The sequence below is a fragment of the Rhinolophus ferrumequinum genome, chromosome 10 (assembly GCF_004115265.2).
Source record: "Rhinolophus ferrumequinum isolate MPI-CBG mRhiFer1 chromosome 10, mRhiFer1_v1.p, whole genome shotgun sequence".
Lineage (NCBI taxonomy): Eukaryota > Metazoa > Chordata > Mammalia > Chiroptera > Rhinolophidae > Rhinolophus > Rhinolophus ferrumequinum.
The window spans coordinates 66,164,496-66,187,701 of record NC_046293.1 but is presented as its reverse complement, the minus strand read 5'-3'; the positions used below and the strand labels follow the sequence as shown (position 1 = coordinate 66,187,701).

At 39.2% G+C, this 23,206-nt stretch overlaps 1 protein-coding gene across 1 annotated transcript in view; it reads right to left on the bottom strand.

The window, feature by feature from the left end:
* KCNMB4 (potassium calcium-activated channel subfamily M regulatory beta subunit 4) overlaps positions 1-23,206 on the bottom strand; it is a 56,444-nt gene that overhangs the window by 13,284 nt on the left and 19,954 nt on the right. Inside the window, exon 2 of the mRNA XM_033116475.1 lies at positions 23,034-23,161. Coding sequence (XP_032972366.1) covers positions 23,034-23,161 — 128 coding nt within the window. The remainder of the gene's footprint in view (positions 1-23,033; positions 23,162-23,206) is intronic.

Sequence of the window (23,206 nt, the reverse complement as noted above, 5' to 3'; positions counted from 1 at the left end):
CTATAACTGACAAGTAAAAAGATGCTTAAAAATAAATAACAGCAGTGGGATGTGGTAAAAAAAAAAAAACTTAGCACTGACCTCAAATTTTTAATTTCTTATAGTAAATAAATAAAGTTCCACAAAGCAAAAATAAAAACTCCATAGGCAAAAATAAAAACATATTGCTAATATTTACATGAAAAAATGCTGAATTCCATTCATTAATGAAAGAAAAGCAAATTAAAAACAAGATACCATTTTTTACTTATAAATAACACTCAGTTCTGAAGTGTATGTGGGAAAATAAAACTTTTATGTAAGTTAAGTACAACTTTTTTTGAATGGTTGTTAGTATCTATTAAAATTTTAGATGTATATAACTTTTGATTCAGCAATTATACTTCCATGAATTTACTCTTCAGATATTTCTTTTAAAAAAAATGGCAATGGGCAAATTTTTTCTCTTCAAGATTTTAAAAATTAAAATAGGGGCATAATTTAGGATATTATCTTTCTTTCAGCATCCACAGCTCTCTATTCACCGTAGTAATCATTTCTTTTACTCAAAAACTTCACCTCTACATCTTGTTTTCATGTTTTCAGTTATCCTGCCAATTTACATAGATGTATTATTGTTAAAGCTGCTATGAATATATTTACTTCAAAATATTATCCACACGGTAAATAACAGAAATCTGTTGTCCCACAGTATTTCAGATATATAAACCCATATTATAGTCAAACACTGTACTATGTATGAATTTTCCAAGAAACCTTCACCAGACTCAACTGCAATGATCCCAAAAGAGAAGAGTCACCTAAAGAGAAGAACGAGGCTGGACTGGGAGTTCTTCAGAAAAAATGAGGTTTTTAAAGGACCTTTAAAAAAAAGATGGAAGGGAGGGGGCAGGGCCAAGGATGAATAAACAGTGACATAAACCTATAAGAACACTGTCAGGAAGGCAACGCCCAGAATAAGATGAGCTGATGAAACATGCTGCAGACAACGAAAAGGGCTGTTAAAGCCATGTTCAAAGGAAGAATCAGAACAAAACGGACAGGCTACCCACCTACTTAGGGCAAATGACTCAGTGTTAATAGAGAGAACCTGGAACCACAAAACTCACTTTTCTCATTTCTCCATGGAGGAAAATACTATTCAGATTGGAAGTGATGGTCCAAACCAGGATAACTGAAACCCAGGACAGGCAAGAAGACAATAAGAGATGGCACTTCTGAGACATTTCTTTTGCTGGCTAAGGAAAATCCCCTGGCAAGGGTATTCCTAATTCCACAACAGGAATTATTTTACACTTTTCCTTTTCTCATTAAAGTAAAAAGAACTATTACCCTATGAAATGTTCATGTCATCATCGGTGCTTTCCCAATACAATGAGGCCCTCAGATATAGACTCATAGACCCCCAGATACAGACTCCCTCTTAGGAGGCAGCTGTGGGTCCCCAGAAAGAGCGCAGGCTTTTGATTTTCTTAGGGATGGGGTGAAAGTTCTGACTCTCCACTTACTCTAGGCAGGTCATTTATCTCACCAAGCCTCAGGTAACTCATTTGTACAACGGGAAATAAAACCCTTTATTAGGAAGATCAAACGAGGGTATTTATGTGGAAAATATTTTTCTACAAAACCAAATACGGCATAGATGGCCTTGAATCTAGTCCATATCCAAGTTCCCCAACGTTGGAGAAATATATTCGTCAACCCACAGAACATAAAACACAGAACCAGAATCTTTTAACATTTGTGGCGTTGTCAAAGCTCAGAATTAAACAAAAGCGAAGTCAAAGCCAGTTCCACTTGGAACTATCTACAAATTACCACCTGTATGTTTTCTATGCAGCGGTAACAAATTTAGTGGCTTAAAACAACACAAACCCATTCTCTCAGAGTTCTAGAGGTCAGAAGTCTGGAATTCGATTCACTAGGGCTAAAAGGAAGGTGTCAGCAGGGCTGCATTCCTTCTAGAGGCTCCAGGGGATGATCTGTTTCCTTGTGTTTTCCAGCTCCTAGAGGTTGCCTGCATGCCTTTGTTCACGGCCCCTTGGCGTCACTGCAACCATTTGCTTCCATCATCACATTCCCTACCCTTCCTCTGATCTGCTATCTCCCTCTTATAAAGACCGTGTAATTACATTCAGGGCCTATCCAGATAATCCAGTGTAAACCTTCCATCTCAAGATCCTTTACTTAATCACAGCTACAGAGTCTCCTTTACCATATATGGGAATATAGGTAACAAGGTAGGGTAACATAAATCTATGAGGATTAGTAGGTGGACATCTTTGGGGGCTATTATTTAGACAACCACACTACCGTAACTATCCTACATTATAATCTGTTCCTTATTAATAAAAGTATTTTTATCCCTTTCCCCAACTAGTCATTCAGAATTAAATCAACAGAAGCATCTTTAAAAAAAAAAAGAAAAAAGAAATTCCCAGAGAATAAATTCTTTTCTATTACCCCAACCTGAGTTATAAAAAGTATTTATTTTTTTCATCCTTTTTTTCACATTTGCCCTTTTATTACAAAAGTAATTACACACAAAACACACCTGCCTGAAGATATTATGAAACACTTCTGTTTCCTTCATCTACATCTTCCTATTTTGTGCCTGCGCCTAGTTAGAGCGCCACAACTTCCCTCACTACCTACTGTTCCTAACCACACCATTAACGGAGCTTCCCAAATCGGAATACAGTCCTCCATTCTAATCCTCCCTCAGGAATTGCCCTCTTATTTCCTATGGGGTTTCCTTTCTGTCTCAGCAACACGTCTTTGCCATTTCCTTTTCAACTTTATTCTTCATCAAGTGCTTCCAAAGCTTCTTAATTCTTCCATACTCAGATCTTTCATGAGTAATTTTTCATATTAATTCTCCATATTAATTTTAACCACAATGCTATACCATATCATGAACTTTGTCTCCATTAACTATTCTTCAAACCTTTTTCAATTCTAAATTTAAAAATTGAGAAAGAATTTCTACACAGGGAAATTCAGAGATAGTTAAGTGTACAGTTTGGTCAGATCTTCCTATCATTTTAATACTGTTGATTTCTGATCCTTTTACTTCTATTTCATATATTTAAAAGTTTTACAATTTCTATCCAATGCATTCTGTTATTTAACAACCTGAATTCTTCCATACAATTATTTTTCTCAAAAGATCAATACTGTATTATTAAATCAAATTTTAGTCTGAAATGGGTATGTTTAAGGGTGGGACCATTATGTTCCTAAAAGAAATCTCTCAGAACCCATTTCCCATCAATGGAATGACAACTACTCCTGGAGAAACATCCTCAGAAAATGGAAATGTTGACTTACGATGTAATGCTTGAAATATCCTTCTGTTTATCAATTCCATGTTTAGAGGAATTAATTCTTAAACATCAAAAGGTGCTTGTTGCCACCTAACATGTCTGAGAACACACTGATACAAATGGGTCTCCCAAAACTGGGAGGGACTAAAAACAACACTACTAATTACACCAGGACACCCCAGGATTCCTCTCACTGATTAAGACAAAACAACAGGGTCCCTTATTTACTTTGTGAAGCAAACTACCAAAGGGGAAAGAGAAGTTCTCCTTATAGAAAAGGCTGCAAACACTGAAAGGATAATCATTGTGCAAAATTATGTGCCTTTTTCTTCAAAACATCTTCAAAAACAGGGTAGAGGCTCCCCTTTGAAATCAAATGATATGCAAAGGCTTAAAACTGAGCCAGTGTCTTCTAGGCCCATTTAATACGCTGATTCTGAGATCCTAGTGTTCAAACCTGCTCCATTGTTTTAGGTGAAGGAAGTCATAGGTTGCACCCAGCATAGTAACTGCACACACAGAAAAAGACTCTTTTGAAAGAAGACTTTAACAACCACATTTTGTATCATTTCCCTAAGCTGAGTCATGTTCTCAGCCCTCACTGCAGGCAAAGGGGATGCCGAAACTAGCAGGAGATAGAATCACAGATCACACACTTGCAATGTGGGTGTGAGAAACCGTTTCCAGGGAGAAAATGCCAAACATATTGATGCACCGAAAATATGCATATAAGCAGGGATTCCATTGGGTGTTGGTAAGACTGGAAAGAGCTTCAGAATTTGGTTCTCAAGGAAATGAGGCAGATAAGGAATCCCCCCAAATGTCAATATATCTTCTAACCATCTGAAGAATACTGGGCATATTGTGTGCAGATGAAAAGTGGCATTTTAAAAGGAGGTTGAGACACATTTTCCCCACGATTTTTGATATAAAGTCAAGATGGCAGAGGCTGCTTAACTAGTAAAATAGAAGTGGGGGCAGGGCAACAAGGGCTCGTTCATCCACCCACGGCTCCAAGGCAAATACCCCAACTAAGAACAGCAGTCCAGAGGGTCTGCCCAACTCCACAAAGCCTGCATTTTTTCCCAGTGATTCTCACACCTAAAAGAGCATCACTCTGTGCTAAGCTCGAAGTGAGAGCTCAGTAAATGTTAGTGGAATAAGAAGGCAATGAAAATCCAGTGCCACCGTTTCAGTGAAGCAAATGTTGCGGTTGGGGAATGGAGTAGGACCGTAGACTTCATAGGAATTATTTCAAAGTCTACTTATATTTGTTTGAAATCGCAAATATCATAGATGCATTTGCATAAATAGCCATGTGTATTTGCTTGTGTTTTTACAGATTGTGCCAACTATTTTCAGATAATTTCCAAGAGACACTGATCATGTGTACTATTCTTTTTTGTCATTACAAAATTTATTTTCTTCCTGCTTAGTTATTTTAAAACCTATCTCTAGCCTGTCCAACCAACCCACACGCACGTAACTACTGTCTCTCGGGGTTTCTGTTCCTTCCACTCACCTGCCCCATACCTGCTTAGGTGCTTTCCCCTACTTGAGATGCCTTCCAACACGGCTGCTTCTATATAGGCCACTGTTTCAGACCTAGCACACTAGGAAATGCTGCAGCACCTAGTTAAGCCAAAACCATATGAGCCCAAGCAGGTGAACAGAACTTCTATTTTTTCCAAACCTCTGAAAAAGATCTTGTAACTCATTCCACATTGATTCATTTCACAACGTATTCTCAGGAAATCACCATTAATGTCCGATAGGTTAAGTTCAATTCCCTATAATTAGATTCTCAAGGAAGAAAAATCAGCGAGTTGACACAATTTAGTATTTTCTTTTCTATACCTCATGTCAGTATTGCTCCATTATTTTGGCAACTATGAAGAAACTATCAGAAAAATGAATCCTGGGTAGGGGAAAAATGAATCACATATCTTTTTTATTATTATGAAAGCTTGAAGGAAACATGCAGCAAGGGCTACCTCCTATTATACTATTGTCATTCTAGAAGTTTCCCAATTGTTAAAACCCCATTTCATTAAAATGTTTTATGCACCAAAGAGTTATTTTTTAAATTAAATAATTAGCAAAGTATATATACTTCACTGCTGCATGTAGGAAGGTAGAAATAGGCTAGCACTTCTATCCAGGCTAGCAATGTCATGCATCCTAACCCCTAAATTATGTTATAAAGACTACATGAATAATAGGCTTTACATTCAGCTTTGTTGGAGTCTGTTAAGCAGTTATTTCTTTTGGTATAAAGTGCGTTGAACAGATATTAAAATACTCCTGCACAGTAAAACTAGCTAACTTAACTGTGAAGCTCTTTTCCTAACTAATAAATTGCTTATAAATATATGTTTGGAGAACCTAAGTTTTATAGAGAAATATGCATAACAAAGTGATTACTTATGATACAATAACAGAATTTTTAAAACTTGAGCAATTAAAAAGACGGTATCAGTCCATCTTAAAGTTTCTCTTGGATGTACCAGTAACTTTACTCTGGTAGCATGTAATACTCAAAATTCAAGAAAATACATGTAAATAGTTACCAGATTGTTGGACTTTATAAACACGATAGAGTTTGAAAATTGTAGGCATGGGTGTTCCTAGTGAAATTTGCTTTATTTACCTCTGCCATGAGACTAATGTAATGTCCCAGATCGGGGCCACTCCTTTAGCAGGGAGCACAGCTGTGGGGGACCCAAGATAGACATGTACTACAAGCAGGAAATAAACTCTCATTATTGTGAATTATTGAGATTTTCAGGTTACCACAGCACAATTTAGCCTAAACTCACCAAAATGCACAGGTATAGACTGTGGATCCAAAATGAAATACATCCAAAATGAAAGAACAGGAGAAAACTTCAGAAAAAGAACTAAACAAAATGGAAGTAAGCACCAATTTCAATAAGTAAATAGTCATGATGGTCAAAATTAGTCTTCTTAATCTAAAGCACAGAAACAGTTTGCAGATACACATTTGAGAATTTCAAAAGACTTTCTTGGGACCCAATTCTCTTCCTTTCAGCCATTCAAAAACATCTGTGGAACACTTACAATGAGGTAGACACTAGGGCTATACCGGTCTGTTGGCTTTCACTAACCAGCTGTCAGCTTTGGGGCACAAATACTGTCTGCTCCTGTCTGTATTCGCATTACCCAGCACAATGCCAGGCACGTGCTCTAGGTACTCTGTAAATGTTTGTTGTTGTTTATTGTTGAAATATATTTCAAAATGCAATGGGCATTTGTACTAAGCAAAGAGGCAATAAAAGAAGGAGTGAGCGTTCCAAGATGGCAGAGTAGATAAACACTGTGCCTGCCTCATCCCATGAACACATCAAAATTGCAACTAAATTATAGAGCAATCAACCTTGAAAACCATCTGAAGTCTAGCTGAACAGAAGTTTTATAACTAAGGATATAAAGAAGAAGCCACATCGAGACTGGTAGGGCGGGAGGAGACACAAAATGGGCTGGCCCCAAACCTTTCTGTGGTAGTTCAAATTCAGGAGAGATATCTCTGCCACAGAGGTTCCCCACAGAGCAGTAAGGGACCCCAACCCCATGCGGGGCTCCCCAGCCCAGAATACTGGTGCTGGGAAGAGAAGCTCCCACATCTGGCTGTGAAAAACAGTGGGAATTCCAACTGTCTAGGTCAAACAGGAGGCTGCAGAAAACCCAGATGTACCCTAAAAGGGTCTGCACACAGACTCACTCGCTTGGACACACTCACCCTGGGCTATGGTGGAGGGACAGTGATTTGGGGTGTCGGAGACATACCGGGATAGAATGAGTTGTGTGGCTCCAGGACGAAGACTGGAGGGACAGTTGCCATTTCCCTGTGTGAGTTCCTACTCCCGTGTAGCCGGCAGGCAGGCGCCATCTTTCCTGTGTTGAATCCTCACCCACAGGCCAAATATGAATTTGAGTTGGTCTGGTGAGCTCCACTGGCTCCACCCTGGTGACTCACTGAGACCCCACCACATCGAACTCCGAACCACACCAGGCTTTATCAGCAGCTGAACCTTACAAAAACCGGCAGCTAGCAGCAGGCCTTGGAGTATCCTGGCTTTTTGCGGAACTACCCCAGACCTGGTACTGGTGGTAGCCATCCTCGGTTCACAGCGTGGCCTCTCCCACATGCCTCCAGGTCCAGCATAGGCAGTAACCAACCATGGATTGCTTTGTAGCTCCTACCAGTTAGTCCCTGGCGCTGAACCAGAGCCCCTCCCAAGAGGCCCCAGAACCAACATACTTGGAGGTTGGCTTCAGACCACAGCAGAGCACCACCCAATTAGCCCCACAAGTGGCACACACAAAGGGCGGTTTTAACAGGTTCCAGAGTCCTCTCAGGTGAATCCCATTCCATGGGGTAAGTCCCCTGCACATCAGTCTGTATGTTGTGGATGTGGCCAAACTCCACAGCCAGTCATCCTGAGGGTCAATCCCACCCACTGATGTGCCAAGAGAAACCAAGGCTCAAGTCTAACAGGAGGGCACACACAATCCACAGAAGAGACACTCTGTAGCACCCAGAGGAGGTGACCAGGGAGACTGTGCCACTGGGCCCCATAGGGCACCTACTACATAAAGCCACCTGGCAAGACTGGGAGATATAGCCGGTTTACCTAATACATAGAAACGAGCAGAGAGGCAACCAAAATGAGGCAATAAAGAAATACATCCAAAATGAAAGAACAGGAGAAAACTCCAGAAAAAGAACTAAACAAAATGGAGGTAAGCACCCTGTCAGAGACAGAGTTCAAAACAATGGTTATAGGGATGCTCAAGGAACTTAGTAAGAACTTCAACAAAGAGATAGCCAGCATAAAAAAAGGACATATAGACCATAAAAACAGAACAAGTCAGAAGTGACGAATACAATAACTAAAAAGAAGAATGCACTAGAAAGAATCACTGGCAGACTAGATGAAGCAGAGGATCAAATCAGCGATTTGGAAGACACTTTAGCAGAAAACACACCATCAGAATAGCAAAAAGAAAAAAGAATTTTTTTTAAAAATGAGGACAGTTTAAGAGACTTCTGGACAACATCAAGCATAACATTTACATCATATGGGTACCGAGGGAGACAAGAAAAGGCAAGAGATTGAGAAGCTATTTGAAGAAATAATGACTGAAAACTTCCATAACCTGGTGAAGGAAATAGACACAAACCCAGGAAGCACAGAGAGTCCCAAACAAGATGAACCCAAACGGGCCCACACCAGGACACATTATAATTAAATGGCAAAGGTTAAAGACAAAAAGAGAATCCTAAAAGCAGCAAGAGAAAGGCAACTAGTAACTTACAAAGAAGCTCCCATAAGACTGTCAGCTGATTTCTCAACAGGAACTTTGCAGGCCGGAAGGGATTTGCAGAAAATTTTCAAAGGGGTGAAAAGCAAGGATCTACAATCAAGACTATTTATTCTACCCAGCAAGGCTATTGTTTAAAATTGAAGGACAGATAAAGAGCTTCCCAGATAAGAAAAAGCTAAAGGAGTTCATCACCACCAAAGCAGTATTACAAGGACTGTCCGCAGTATTACAAGGACTTCTTCAAGACAGAAAAAAAAAATCAAAAGCATGAACAATAAAATGACAATGCTTACATATCTATCAACAATTACTTTCCAGGTAAATGGATTAAATGCTTCAATCAAAAACATAGGGCTGAATGGATAAGAAAACAAAACCCTTACATATACTGCCTACAAGAGACTGGCTTAAGACTGAAGACACACACAGGCTAAAAGTAAAGGGATGGAAAAAGCTATTTTATAAAAATGGAAATGAAAAAAAAAAAAGCTGGGGTAACAATACTTATACCAGACAAAATATACTTTAAAATATAGATTATAAAAAGAGACAAAGAAGAACCCAGCAATCCCACTTCTGGGTATTTATCTAAAGAAATCCAAAACACTACTTCGAGGGGACATGTGCATCCATATGTTCATTGCAGCATTATTTACTATAGCCAAGGTGTGGAGGCAACCTGTGTGTTTGTCGATGTAAGAATGGATAAAGAGCAGGTGGTACATATATACAATGGAACATAGCTTGGCCATGGAAAGGGATGGGTTCTCATCATCTGTGGCGGCATGGATGGACCTGGAATGAATTGTGCTGAGTGGAGTATGTCAAACAGAGAAAGACAGAAGCAATGTGATTTCACTTATGTGTGGAATCTAAGAACAGAATTAACAAACAAAACAGAAACAAATTCATAGATACAGAGAATATTTTGATGATTGCCAGGTGGGAGGGTGGTTGAGGGTGTGGGTGAAAAAGGAGAAGGGGTTAAGAAATACAAATTGGTTGTTACAGAGCAGTCATGGGGATGTAGGGTATAGCATAAAGGATATAGTCAATACTATTGTAATAACTATATATGGTGTCAGATGGGTACTAGATTTATCAGGATGATAAATGGGAGGAGGGTTGGAGGAGAGTGAAAACTGTGAAAAGATTAAGAAGTCCAAATTGGTAGTTAAAAAATAATCTTGGGGATATAAAGTTAAGCATAGGGAATATAGTCAATGATATGGTAATAACTATGTATAGTGCCAGGTTGGTATTAGACTAGTCAGGGGGATCACTTCTTAAATTATATAAATGTCTAACACTATGCTATACACCTGAAATTAATATAAAATAATAATGAATATCAACAGTAATTGAAATATTTAAAAAGGGGATGAAAGGTGAAAGGGAATTATAGGTCCAAATTTCCAGATATAAAACAAATACCAGTCGGTCATGGGGATGTAATATACAGCATAGGGAATATAGCCAATAATATTGTGACAGCATAGTACAGTGTCAGATGGTTGTTAGACTTATCACGGTGATCACTTCTTTAGGTATATAAATGTTAAACAACTATGGTGTACACCTGAAACTGATATAACGTTGGATGTTAGCTACATGTTTAAAAAAAAATCTTAAAACAAAAACAGAAGGAGGGCTTACATGTTCCTGGGAAAATAAAGAGGAGATATCTTCGGGTCAGACATGACAGAAGATTGGGAGTTTAGAGTCCAAGTTTCTTAGGAGAAGATACAGCACATCCAAAGGCACAGTGGTTTGGTCTGGCATTTCAGATGATTTTCCCACTGATGATACACTGAAAAAATGCTACAGCAGCAATCACTTTGATCAGATTCAGTAGTGTCCCTTATGTTATCCTACCCCAGTATGGACGGGACTTATGTCCGATGCCAGCAGCAGTACAGCAGAGCACTTAAGAGCATGGACTCTGAAGGCTGAGTGCACAGGTTTGAATCCTGTTTCTGTTACTTTCCAGCTGTGTGATCTGGGCAAGTTGCTTAACCTTTTTGTGTTTCACTGCCTCACGTATAAAAGGAACATGAGGACAACAATGCCTTGTAAGGGTACTGTGCAGATTCAATGATATTTGATGCATAAAGCACTTAAACAGTTTCTGGAACAGAGTCAGCACTCTATCAAGGTATTGGCTGTTATTGGGTAAGGCCAGAGGAAGGTCACCGGTGAAACGGTCAGGTTTCTGTCTATGACCCAATCCCTTTCAGCATTTTAATCGATAACTTGGGTACGAGGATTGAAGGCCTTTTGATTTATGATTAGGATACCATTTTATGATGGAAGAAATAACAAAGATGATGCGTGCCAGAATCAAGATTGAAAATAATCATAAGAGAAGGGAACAATCAGTAAAAAAGCAACAATATGCATTTACTACGTAGCGATAAATGTTAAATTCTTGCATTTAAATCTAGAACTCCATTCTCACAAGTTTAGGAATGGAGGGGAACCTACATTTAAGAGTAGCATGTAAGAAACAGATGTGCGGGGAGCAAGTTTACTAATTACAAGTTCTGTATGAATCAACAGCACGGTGCGGCTGCGAAAAATGTTAATGCCATGTTAGGCTTCATTTAAGTTGTAGTCGATAGATTGAACAATGCGGGCAAAAATGTCCTGCCCTCTCCGGCACAGGCCAGCCTAAGACACAGTAAGAAAAGAAGAACGAGCATCAGAAACAGTGAGAACAAGTCTATTCTCAACACTGACAGCAGGATGGACTTGGGACACCTGTGGTCTGAGCAAGGACTCAGGGGAGATCCTTCCCCAGCTCCTCCCGACTCATGTGACCTTGAAGCCTCTTCGGGAGAACTAGGATAGCATGGTCTACCTTCCCACTAGGACCAGTGCACTAGGCAAGATGTGATTTTTTTTTTTTAAATGAAATATACGTAATGTAAAATTTGCCCTTTTAGTCATTTTAAGTAAACAATTTAGTGGCATTAATTACATTCACAATGTTGTACAACCATCACCATTACCAACTTCCGAAACTTTTTTATCACCCCACATGAAAACGCTGTAACTGTTAAGCAGTAACTCCCATTTCCTCTTCCCCCAGCGCCTAATGGACTTTCTATCTCTCTGAATGTGCCTGTTCTAGATATTTCCTAAGATGAATTACCGACAATGAAAAATGTTTGGAAATGGAATAGGCTTCTTCAGGGAGAGGTGATATCCATTGTCACCAGAGTTGTTAAAGTAGAGAATGGGAAAAAAAACAACACGCTTTTCATTGTGGAGGGGGTTTCCTTTGGGTTGGAGTAGATGACTGGAAGATGTCTCCCAGACTTGAGTGTCTGGGAGTCTAGGACCTCCACGATAGCCTGTTCGAGGCTAGTCCTGGCCCCATTTTATCTAAGATGAAACTGAGGCAAGAGCTCCTCAGTAAGTGGCCCAAGGTCATATACTGAATCACGAAGAGAGCTATGGATAGAACTGAAGTCTCCTGATGCACGGCCCTGCCCTGCATTCTGTCATCTTGACAGTGCTGCGCTCCTTGACCTACTTGTCCTACAATTCTTATAGCTTTCCTCCCAAATTCCCTCAGGGCTTTGTTTGATGGCGGCATAAACTATCTTAAGTGGAAAGTGATTAATAACATCAAAGTCTTAACTTCATTGCCACGATGATAAAAGCTGTTAGACAATTAATTTGCAAACACAAAGACACTTTGAATACCCATCAGAAAACAGATCCTCAAATTTCCATCAACATTTGCGGAATGTATGGGGGTTAGACTTCAAAAGCACACTGGAACAGATTCAATGCATATTCCATAGCACACTGAAAGAGCCGCAGCACTTACGGCTTTTCTTTTTTTTAAGTACAGAGTTTGAGAAAAAATAAAAGTACGGAGTTTGAGAACAAAGAGAGCCTTCAATTCTGATGTAATCTCTCTTAGTATGGAAACAGACACAAATGTATATGGAAAAGACTCAATTTAAGTAAGATTCTAGAGTCACTGTTTTTTTTAAGACTCAAGAGACATCACTGGACTCAATATCTAAAGAGAAGGCCATTATGTATGTTCCTTTAAAAAATGACAACAGAACCACTATCTTCTTTACTGACAGGCTATAAGAAATATTTTTCAGAGTAAATAGAGAAAAAAGTGAAAATCTCTATTATAAATTAAATTTTTACCAAATATCACATTTAGTATCTAGTAATTCATTCAAAAGTCAATAAACTATCCCTATAGAATTTATTCAAAATATATGCTCCCATCTTTATAAGCACATTTTCTCCCATGTGTATCCTAAGTGGTCTGCTAGTATAGGCAAGGTTTTTTTTCTTTAGTAATTTGTTCTATAAAAACCAAAAGGAAAACTCAGACAGCCGATGAAACAATTAAATTTAACATATCAATATATGCAAAGAAATCTGTCTTTAGGGCTTCATAAGTCAAAAACGAACGCAAAGGCGTTGCAAATATCAATTAAAATTAACCAATCATTTCTCACTGTATTGGTCAGAAAGGTATTCAAAGGCACGTATCTAAGTATGGAAGTGTTCATCTCACATCATAAGAAATCCAGAGGCAGGCAGGGCGGAAGCAGCTAACCAGCGCTGGTGCTGGAAGCTGGCTCCTTCTGCCTTTTGCTCGACTCTTCCTAATGTGTGTGCGTCCATCCTCCCGCTACCACTTCAAAGTCGCACAGGGCTTTTATACTCCTGGCATCAAGCCACATCTATCCACTTTTCTGCCAGGACAATGGGACTGGAAACAGGGGGTGGGAGTACTTACATCAGGAAAGCAAACGCTTTCCCTGAATCCCCCTGTTGATGTTGCCTCTGTGGAGGTTCAGAATGAGTCACCCCAAGAAGTGCTTCTATGGTATGCAGATTATTTTGAGCTAAAGGTAACTTCAGCCACAGGCTCAACAGAAAGTTCTGTCCCTCCCTTAACTATCTAGTGTGTTTCCCTGAAAATAAGACCTAGCCGGACAAGCAGCTCTAATGTGTCCTTTGAAGCAAAAATTAATATAAGACTCGGTATTATAATATATTATATTATGTTATATTATATTATATAAGACCTTATATTACAGTAAAATAACTTGCATTAGGGACCTTTCCCATAATGGGAGATTATCAGAAATAACCTATTCTGACGTGTCTATAGGGCAGGACAAACTTCTGTTTACTAAAGATCTGCTCTTCCTGACATCCTGCAGTGAACCTTGGAAGCCCCCAGGCAGTTTACCCGGTCCCTAGCTCAGGCTGTCTTATATACTCACATTCTCTTTCTATCTCAGAACCTCTCCTGCATATGGGATCTCTGAGTCTCTCATATATGTGAGGTACCCATACACACGCACGTATTAAATTCAGTTATTGTCTCCTGCTAATCTGTGTCATGTCTATTTGATTATTAGACCAGCCAGAAGAACGTTGAGGGTAGAGGAAACTTTGCTGCTCCCTCCACACCTCCCGTACAGTGACCCAGGACGGAAAGCCAGACTCACCCAGCGCCATCCTCTTCCTAACCTGAACCCCCTCAGGCATCAGGCGCATCTCTCAGTCTGTGGATTTCACTTCCTTAAAGTCTCATGTCCATACCCTCCTTTTCTTCCTCCACTAACTCTGCCTTTGCCCAGGCTCTTTTAGTCCCATGTCTAGACTGCTGCAATCATCTCCTAATTGCATACCCTTCCCCCAATTGCAGCTTATATCCAGTCTACCCTCCATGCAGCCACCAGACTGGTCTTTCTAAAACACAAACATGAGCGTCACTCCTCCACTGCATACTCGTACAGAATAAAGTCTAAAACCCTTAGCATGACATAAAGTTACATATCATCTGATTCAACCTCTTCAGATTCATCTACCACCTTCCCCCTAAATGCACTTTCCAAGCACACGAAGCTCCTTACTTTCTTCTAGATGCCCGTGGTATTTCAAACCTTAATGCCTTTGAACATGCTGTTATTTTCCCCCAGATCCTCCTTTCTCTCACCTCGTTTATCTGAAAAATTCCTACTCATTCTTCAAATTTCAACTCAAACTTCTCCCCTGTGAAGGCTTTTCTCTCCACTCCTTACCTCCTTCCATACGTCCAGGTCCTACACTGTGTGTGTATGTGTGTGTGTCATTATGTCACTTATTACAGTGCATTCCAACTCCTTATCTACACATTTGTCTTCTATCCTAGGCAGCTGAATTCCATGAAGACAAAGACAAAATGTTATTATCTTTGACCACTGCTGCGAGTAGCATGTGATTAATAAATGCTGTTGAATAAATGAAAGAGTAAATGATTGAAATGGTTATAATTTTACGGGCGAAATCTAGGAGACTGAACAAGGTAACACCATGATAGAAGAGTGATAAGCTTTTTTCTGACAGGAAGATCTGTGTAGCTCCTAAAATGACACTGTTTGTTCCAAAAAGAGGACGTAGTTATTCCTATAAGTGAATTTTCCAAATAATTAAAATTGAACATTTTAAAATTCAATGAAAACTAATAAAAAATGTTAAAATATTATTGGTAAAATATTTCTAAAAATGCATTACACATTTCCTTGCCTTTTAAGGAGAGTATGTTGAACCAAATTTAACCTTTTTTGATGACTCAGTGTCATCATTACGAAACTCAATTATTGTCGAGGTAGGAGGACTGTCTGCTCCTCTATTAAATGGCTACAGACTGTTAACCACTTAGTTCTTTGCTAATTTTCTTTCTCTTCCACCATTAGGATTTTATCTGTCATCTTAAGCTGTTGTAATTGTACAAGCCTTCAGAATCAGAGAATCACAAAACCATAAAATTTGAGAAGTTAAGGAATCTTAGAGATCATTTAATCTCTCCATTTATCAAATTTTATAGATAAGAAAATTATGTCCTAAGTAAATGAACAGTCCTTTTCTAACTGGTTGCTTTTAATAGATTTCAAACTGTGTTCTGTACTCTACTCAATTTTAGCTCAGGCCATTATGTTCATCTTTTTTTTTTTTTTAACATTCTAAGGGTAAATTTAATTTAAAAATATAAATACTACAGGACAAACATAATTTGAATTAACTTAAACAACAGGACATATCTGCTCAGTATCAGAAGTACAACAGATTTATTTTATTTATCAATAGAATCTCTGCTTTTTAGTTTTTTTTGTGTGTGTATTCTATTGCTTTACTCATTAACAAAGTCTCTATTATTTATTAATTCAATACCTCACTCAGCCTCCAATCAGTGAATAACCAGGCTATTCACTGATTAGTTATTTCTACCCTAGTGGCTAGACATTTATAGGGCAAGGGAAGAAACACACATACATTTAATAAGTACTCACTACAGTACAGATATAATCCTTACCCAAAAAAATCCCTAAAGATGTGCAATATTATCCTCATTTTAATAAATTTCCTTGGTTTCCTTGGAGGAAACCAAGATGGAGGAGTTGCACGGTTTACCCAAGGTCATACAGTTAATCTGTGGTACAGGAGAAATGTAAACCCAGATGCCCGATGCCACATGGTTGCCCATGAGGAATTCATAATCTATAAAAGGAGAAAGGCACATATTCAACTAACACTGTACCAACATGGTAAAAGCAACTATGGCAGTGTGGGATCACAGAAGAGGACGTAAATTATACCTGAAAAGTTGAGAGAAGGGTATACAGTGACATTTCAGGCAAATCTTATTAATAGTAATAAAAATAATAATAGCAAACACTTTTATAGGTATTACTATGGGTTAGGCACATGCCATCTCATTGATAACCTCACCGTAACCGTATTATTTTTCACTGCTACAAAGAGAACTGAGGCACAGATAGGTTACAGTAACATACCCAAGACCACACAGACTAGAAAGTGGCTGGTTCCAGGGTTCCTTCTATAACCACTGTGATATGTTAATTCCTAGAAGTGAAAAAGGAGAAGGTGTCCCCTTGGGAGGGAAAAGGAGAGGAACAAGAGCAAAGACATCAGTGTGCATGAGAAACAGAGCACCATATTTTGCCGTGTAAAATGCGCTCTTTTTTGCCCAAATTTGTGAGGGAAAAATAAGGAGGCACGTTATTCATGGGCAGAATTAATTCCGTATCTGTATAAATGTTTCTAATTCTGTTATTTAAGCTTATGAGTTAAAAGTGGAACTCTAGAAATCAATAACGATATCTGCACGCAAAATAATTCCCTGGAATACGATAACGGTTTTGTTGAACTTCAGGACAAAGTTGCAACGACAAAGATGTCTAAATATCATAAATTTGTTAGTGGTACATAAAATTTCTTGTACCATAATATGTTAAAAAAATAAATGCTAAAATTCCTTTATAATACAAAAAAGACAAGTACCTAAATGTAAACAAATAAAAATTTGAATTAAAAAATTAAAGCCAAAGATTTTTTTGCCCTGAAAGTCTGGGCCAAAAATGTGGGTACGCATTATACACAGCAAAATATGATACTCTGAGGTGACTGGAAAAGCTAGAGTGAAAGTTTAAACCTTTAAATCAGATCATGTCACCACTCCTTTACTTAAAACCTATCCCTGGCTGCTTCCTGCATTTAAGAGAAACCTAAACCCTTCCTCCTCTCTCTCCAGCGTCAACACTCACCATTCTCCCTTTCACTCACAGCTCTCCTGCCACAATGGCCTTTCAGTTCCTAAAACCAACCAAGCTTTTCCTTGCCTGAGAAATTTTTCACGTGGTGTTGAATCGTTCTGAAATAGTCTTCCCTTCACTTTTTACCTAGCTAACTCTTGAGCGTCCTCTGGTCTCCACCTAATTATGATTAACTCCGACTGATCTCTGAAGTTCCCCATCTTGTTGTAATATTTCATAGTAGAACCCTCAGTTTTTCCTTCTAGCATTTACCCTACTTTGTAATTATTTATCTAATGGTGTGGTGATAGATTACAAGCTCCATGAAGACAGGGACCCTGTCTGGTTTTGTTTTCTTGCTGTTTTAATTTTGTTTCCCTCTGACTGACACATAATTAAATAGCAGAAGTTAAAGCTATAATTGGAAGGGCATGGTCTTTATCCTATGGACAGTAAGAAGGCAAACAAATTTAATCAAGGACTGTGTCAAGATCAAATAGCGGCTTAAATAAAGCAAAACAAAACCTAGTGTAGTGTGGGTGACAGACAAGACAAAGACCAAGGCTCGACGACGAGTTCAGGATTACTGCAACAATCTAGATGAGAAATAGTGAGGGCCTGAATCCAGGGGATGAATTTAAGATTTCACAGGTGGTGTGTGGATTGGTTCATTTGATGACTGTGTGTGTGTGTGTGTGTGTGTGTGTGTGTGTGTGTGTACACCTAATCTGTGCACTCTCTGAACTACTATCCACTAAAAACTATAAAATAAAGTATTAAAAAGTAAATCTGTATAGAAAAAAACTATGTTCTCCATTAGAGGAACAGTTCAAAAAATAAAGCCTGCTCACTCCCCCTGGCCCTTTGATCCAAAGGGAACTGAGGAGTGAGTAACCATTTTCCAGGGACAACCCTTCTTCAAAGGAAAGTCAGTTAAGACAAAGATGAAGAGGAGAAGTGCATGAGAAGACCGAGACGACAGATACTACAGCAATGGAATGAGGGTTTCAAAACATATTTGGTAAGGGGGCATCATTCAGGTTTTACTGAGAAAAGATAAGCCACGGAAAGACTAAGAGACAAAAAGTGGTACAGGGAGGGTAAGTGTAACCTCATCTATAGAAAACGTGTAAAATAGAAATCTACACATTGGAAGGAGATTGTGAGCCTCAAGACTGATGGAGGCAAACAGCTGAAAGGTCATGTGGGAACATCATTAAAGGAAGCATCCAGTGCCAGGCTCCCCCAAGCCCTCGGCGTCCTTCTGGGTGTAAGAGGAGGAGTGGCCATATGGGGCCTGGCTTCTCATGCAGACATGGCTGCTGGTGGTTGCTCTGGCCACTGCACATTGTACGGCTGAGTAGTGCCCTCCTAAGAAAGACTTAAATCGTGGAAAGCTAAGACTCCGATAATCTTCGTTTTCAATTTTTTAAATAACATCTTCCTCTCGAAAGTGGAAACTTCTTGATAAGCATTCTCCCTAATTTCCTGCATGTGCGTGAAATCTAAAGGTTACTTTAAATATAAAGTTCACCCTATCGAGAGCATCTGGGAAATCTCTACAGTAAGGTTATTTTGATCTCTATTTAGCAGTAGTAAAAAGTGTATTAAGGGAAGGCTCCAGGGACCTGCCATTTTTCACATTCCCAACCAGCACTCGTTTCCTCTTGCATATGTCATGGTAAAAGAGCCAAACTCCAAACTTCTGCTTTCCTGGAGTCGCTGAAAATCATGTCTCGAGTGTTGCTGGTTGTGACAGACCACCCCCACGTCTATCCACTCCCCGACAGTTTGGGAACGAGACAGTGAGATGATGGACAGGGAATGAAAATGCATTCTGAGGGAGGTATGGGCTTAACTTTACTGTTACTAAAGTTAACACAATTGGTGTATAATGTAGGACTAGCTCTTTTCAGATAGTCCTCACTATTCTGGGGGTACAGTCCTTGATTGGGTACTGAGGATATGCAGACTTCATTCCTTCACAGGAGGCAACCCTGTTTGGGGGAGGCCGCTTTTAGAGAACTCGGTGCCTGAGCGGGGAGTGAAAGGAAATTTATTAAGATGACCACCAGTTAGTCAAGACAGCCCCTAGGAAGGGGGTACCCCTGTTTGTTTCCAACTGCAAGTTCAAGTTCAAGTTCTCCCGCATTCTGAAACCAGAAGCAAAACAGATCACCCAATTCGGACAGTGCTGGGTTCAGTATCAAACTGTCCTGACTGCTGGTGCCTATTCTCTGTAACTTGGCTCTTGCTTCACAGGCAAAAAACATCCCTACTTCTTAACCTCCTTCCATTTCCACTGCTCTTGCTTATCAGGCTTATCACGGCTCTCAAAGTGCTTTATCAGGACCAGCAGATGGTTAATAGAAGGAGGTTTGGGAAGCCGACTAAGTGGATTCCACTTAACAGCTGTGTGCACTGGGCAAGTTATTCAATTTCTTAGGGACTCAGTTCCCTCATATGTTCAATGGGGCTAAGTCCTTAGAACTATTATTTAAAAAATTGGTGATCTAAACAAAATGTTATTTGCAATGGTTGGCACAGCACAGCCACTGGAAAATGTTACTGTTTTCACTCAGTACTCTCCTTACTTGCTTCATCACTGAGCTAGCGCTCCCAGACTTTCCCCTCCACTTCACATTCAACACTCACACCAGTTATCTTCCAAATTAGAGATCTAGTCATGTCTGTCTTTGGTTTAAAAACAAAACAAAAGAAAAGCTTTTTACAAATTTTCATTGCCCATATGACAAAGACCATTTCCTTAGTATGGCATTTATGATCTTCAGCAATCTGATCCCAAGCTACCTTTCCAGCTTACAAACTCACCACTCCTTATTATATAACGTGTATACCTGATGTGCTGTACATTGTCAAGCCTTGGTTTATTAGTATATTAATAAACATATTAATATATTTCAAATATTAGATTTACATATATATCTAACATACACTGGGGGTGCCAAAAAATGTATACAAGTGGACACTTTGGTCAACGTTGCTCAAGCAGTAGTTCGCCGTAATCAGAAGTGTCTGGACATGGATGGTAACCACTTTGAGCAGCTCTTGTAATTGCAGAAGTCAAATGTGACTTATATTCATCTTTTGTTATTGGTATATATTGAGTATTATAATTTTAATACAGTTTTCCTTTCTTAAAATGTGTATACATTTTTTGGCACCCTCTGTATGTATAGCTATATATCTCATATATCACAATATGTATTATATATGTCATATATCATATATATTATATGAGGTATATTAATAAATAGATTAATACATATCTTGTATATTAGAATACACATATATTAGAATTTCATATATTACATATATATGAGATATAAAGTGATAAATATTATATAATATTATAATATATATCTCATATATTAGAATCCCTGGAGCCAATTTTTAAAAATAGTAATGCCAAGTTCAGCTACCAGAGATTCTAATTTAATTGGTCTGCAGTGCTTTTTTTTTTTAAGTTACTCTGGTATAGTTATATGGAGTGAGGGTTACAAATCCCTGGGATGGAGCTACACACAGAACATGGAAGACACACCTTGCAGCTGATACTTTCGGTTGTTCCACAAATTCCATCACCTTTCTTCTTCCTTTCTAAATCTATTCAGGTGTATACCTTTCCTCCATTCAACTTAGGACACATTGCCCTATCCTTAATTCAGAGGTAAATTCTGATTGTTCTTTCTTGTGACTGGCTTAGGCGCAGGCAAAGGAACTCATTACAAGCCAAAATACCTGAGAGGAGGTTGGCTGTGGGATGTTGTGAAAATAAAAATATGTCAGGGGAGACAGGCTCTTTCTGGCTTCGAACACTGCTGTGTCTGGCTGTAACATCTGGAACCATAGCAGCCGTGCTGTAATCATGAGGGGAGCCACCCTGAGGCAGAAATAAGATCCAAAAAGGAGCTGGGTTTTTAATGACACTTAAGTCATTGCATCAAACAACCCTAAGGCTGCTGCATTTATGCATTTCTTGACGTTTGAAATAATAAATTTCCCAACTGTTTGTGGTACTTTGAGTCACAGTTTTGTGTTTAACTGCAGCAGATGGCATCCTAACTGATATACAACTCACTCAAACTTGGAGATCAAGTAAAGCAGCCCAGAGAAAGTGATAGTTGAGGAGTCTTCAGCAAGGCAGTCAAGAAGCAAGAGAAGCAAATAAAAAGGTATGGATATAAAAGTATAAGATATTCTGGGAACTGCACATAGTTCGGAAAGGCTATTAGGAGTAGCAAAGATTAGGAGTATGGAGATAAGGCTGGAGAGGTGGTCGTCTGGGGCCTGGGGCTAAGGAGCCTGTGTGCTATGGTAAATATGGCCACACATCTTTGCAGCTTTTTATATCAAAAGGCAGCGTCTAGTTCAACACCCCCGGAACCTGGGCTGCTTCGTGACTTGCTTTCACCAATAGAACATGTCAGAAGTGATGTGATGGAAGTTCCACAGCCAAGGCCTGGCTCTCCTGCAATGCTGTTCTGAAGCAGCCACGTTGTAAGGAAGGTGATCCAGCCTACTGAAGACTGAGAGGCCAGGTGGAGGAGAACTACGGTGCTTCACCTCAGCCAGCACCAAGTGCTGGGCATGTGAGGGAAGAGGCCCTTTTGGACCATGCAGCTATTCCAGCCGTTATCTGACAGCACATGAGCCCAGGAGAGATCTGCAGGTGAACCTCTTAGTCAACCCATAAAATCATAAGAAATAATAAGTCAGTGTTGTAAACCGCTAGATTTGGGTTGGTTTCTTACACAGCAATAGGTACCTGAGGCATAGGCCAAGCCAAGATGCTTGGGCTTTACTCAAAAACTATGAGAAGTAACCTGTTTAGACTCATGTTTTCAAAGATCCCTTTGGCAACAGCTTGCAGAATGGTTTGGAGTGGGGGCAGGGTGCAGATGGAAGGACTTGTTAGAAGACTACTGCATTAACAGAGCTGAGAAATAATGTGGATCTGAACCAAGTGTCAGAGGGAAGGCTGAGAAGAGACATTACAGAGGTCCAATCAACATGACAGTGAACACAGGTTATAGAATATAAAGGAGATAAGTGAATTAAGAATTACTCAAAGGTTTCTGGATTAGGTAAACGAGTGGATAATTGTGCCATTCACTAAGAAGAAGAGAAAGCTGACATCACTGGAGAACATCCAAGTGGAGATGTACAGCAAGGACTTGCGAATACTCAATAAACGTTTGATGACTAAATTAGTACGATTAACCTGGGTGGGGACTGAAGTGTTCTAGTGTAAGGAGCCATTACTAAACAGCACAAATTGAGTTCTAAGTCAAATAAAGTTTGAATGGTATGAACTCATTTTATTGATACTTTGTCAAAACAGAAAGGAAACGGAAAGATGTGATGCGGTCCAAAATGCTGACAAACCTGCAGTTGTTTACCTTACACACATTAATCTGTAATTCTCAGGGAACACGACTTGTATACAATGATCCTGCCGAAAGGCACTTTCTTAGTGTATCCAGAGGGTGAGCTCTAAATACAAATTTTGGGGTTTTTTCTTGTTCTTCTTCTTTTTTTTTTTTTTTTTTTTTTTTTGGCCTGCAGATTCTTTACATGCTTCCCACCCTGTAAAGCAAGGAGGGGCTTCCCTAACTACATGTCGGAAAGAACTGAGACTGTCTCCATGTTGTATATTTGTCAAGTGAGCACAATCTATGCTTTATTGATGTCAAAAACTAAAAAGGCTATAAACAATTTCAATATGCACATGTAAAAATTGACTTACCTTTGAAATTGATTAAAATAGCAAGTAAATGGCTGGGAACCAATCTCATCTTTCCAGTACTGTTGCCAATTCATGACACTTTCCAAGTTCTTCTGATTTTCTCTCTTACAGGGAGGGATATAGGAGCACTAACAAAACAGAACACAGAAAGTAAACCTATTATTCCATAGAAT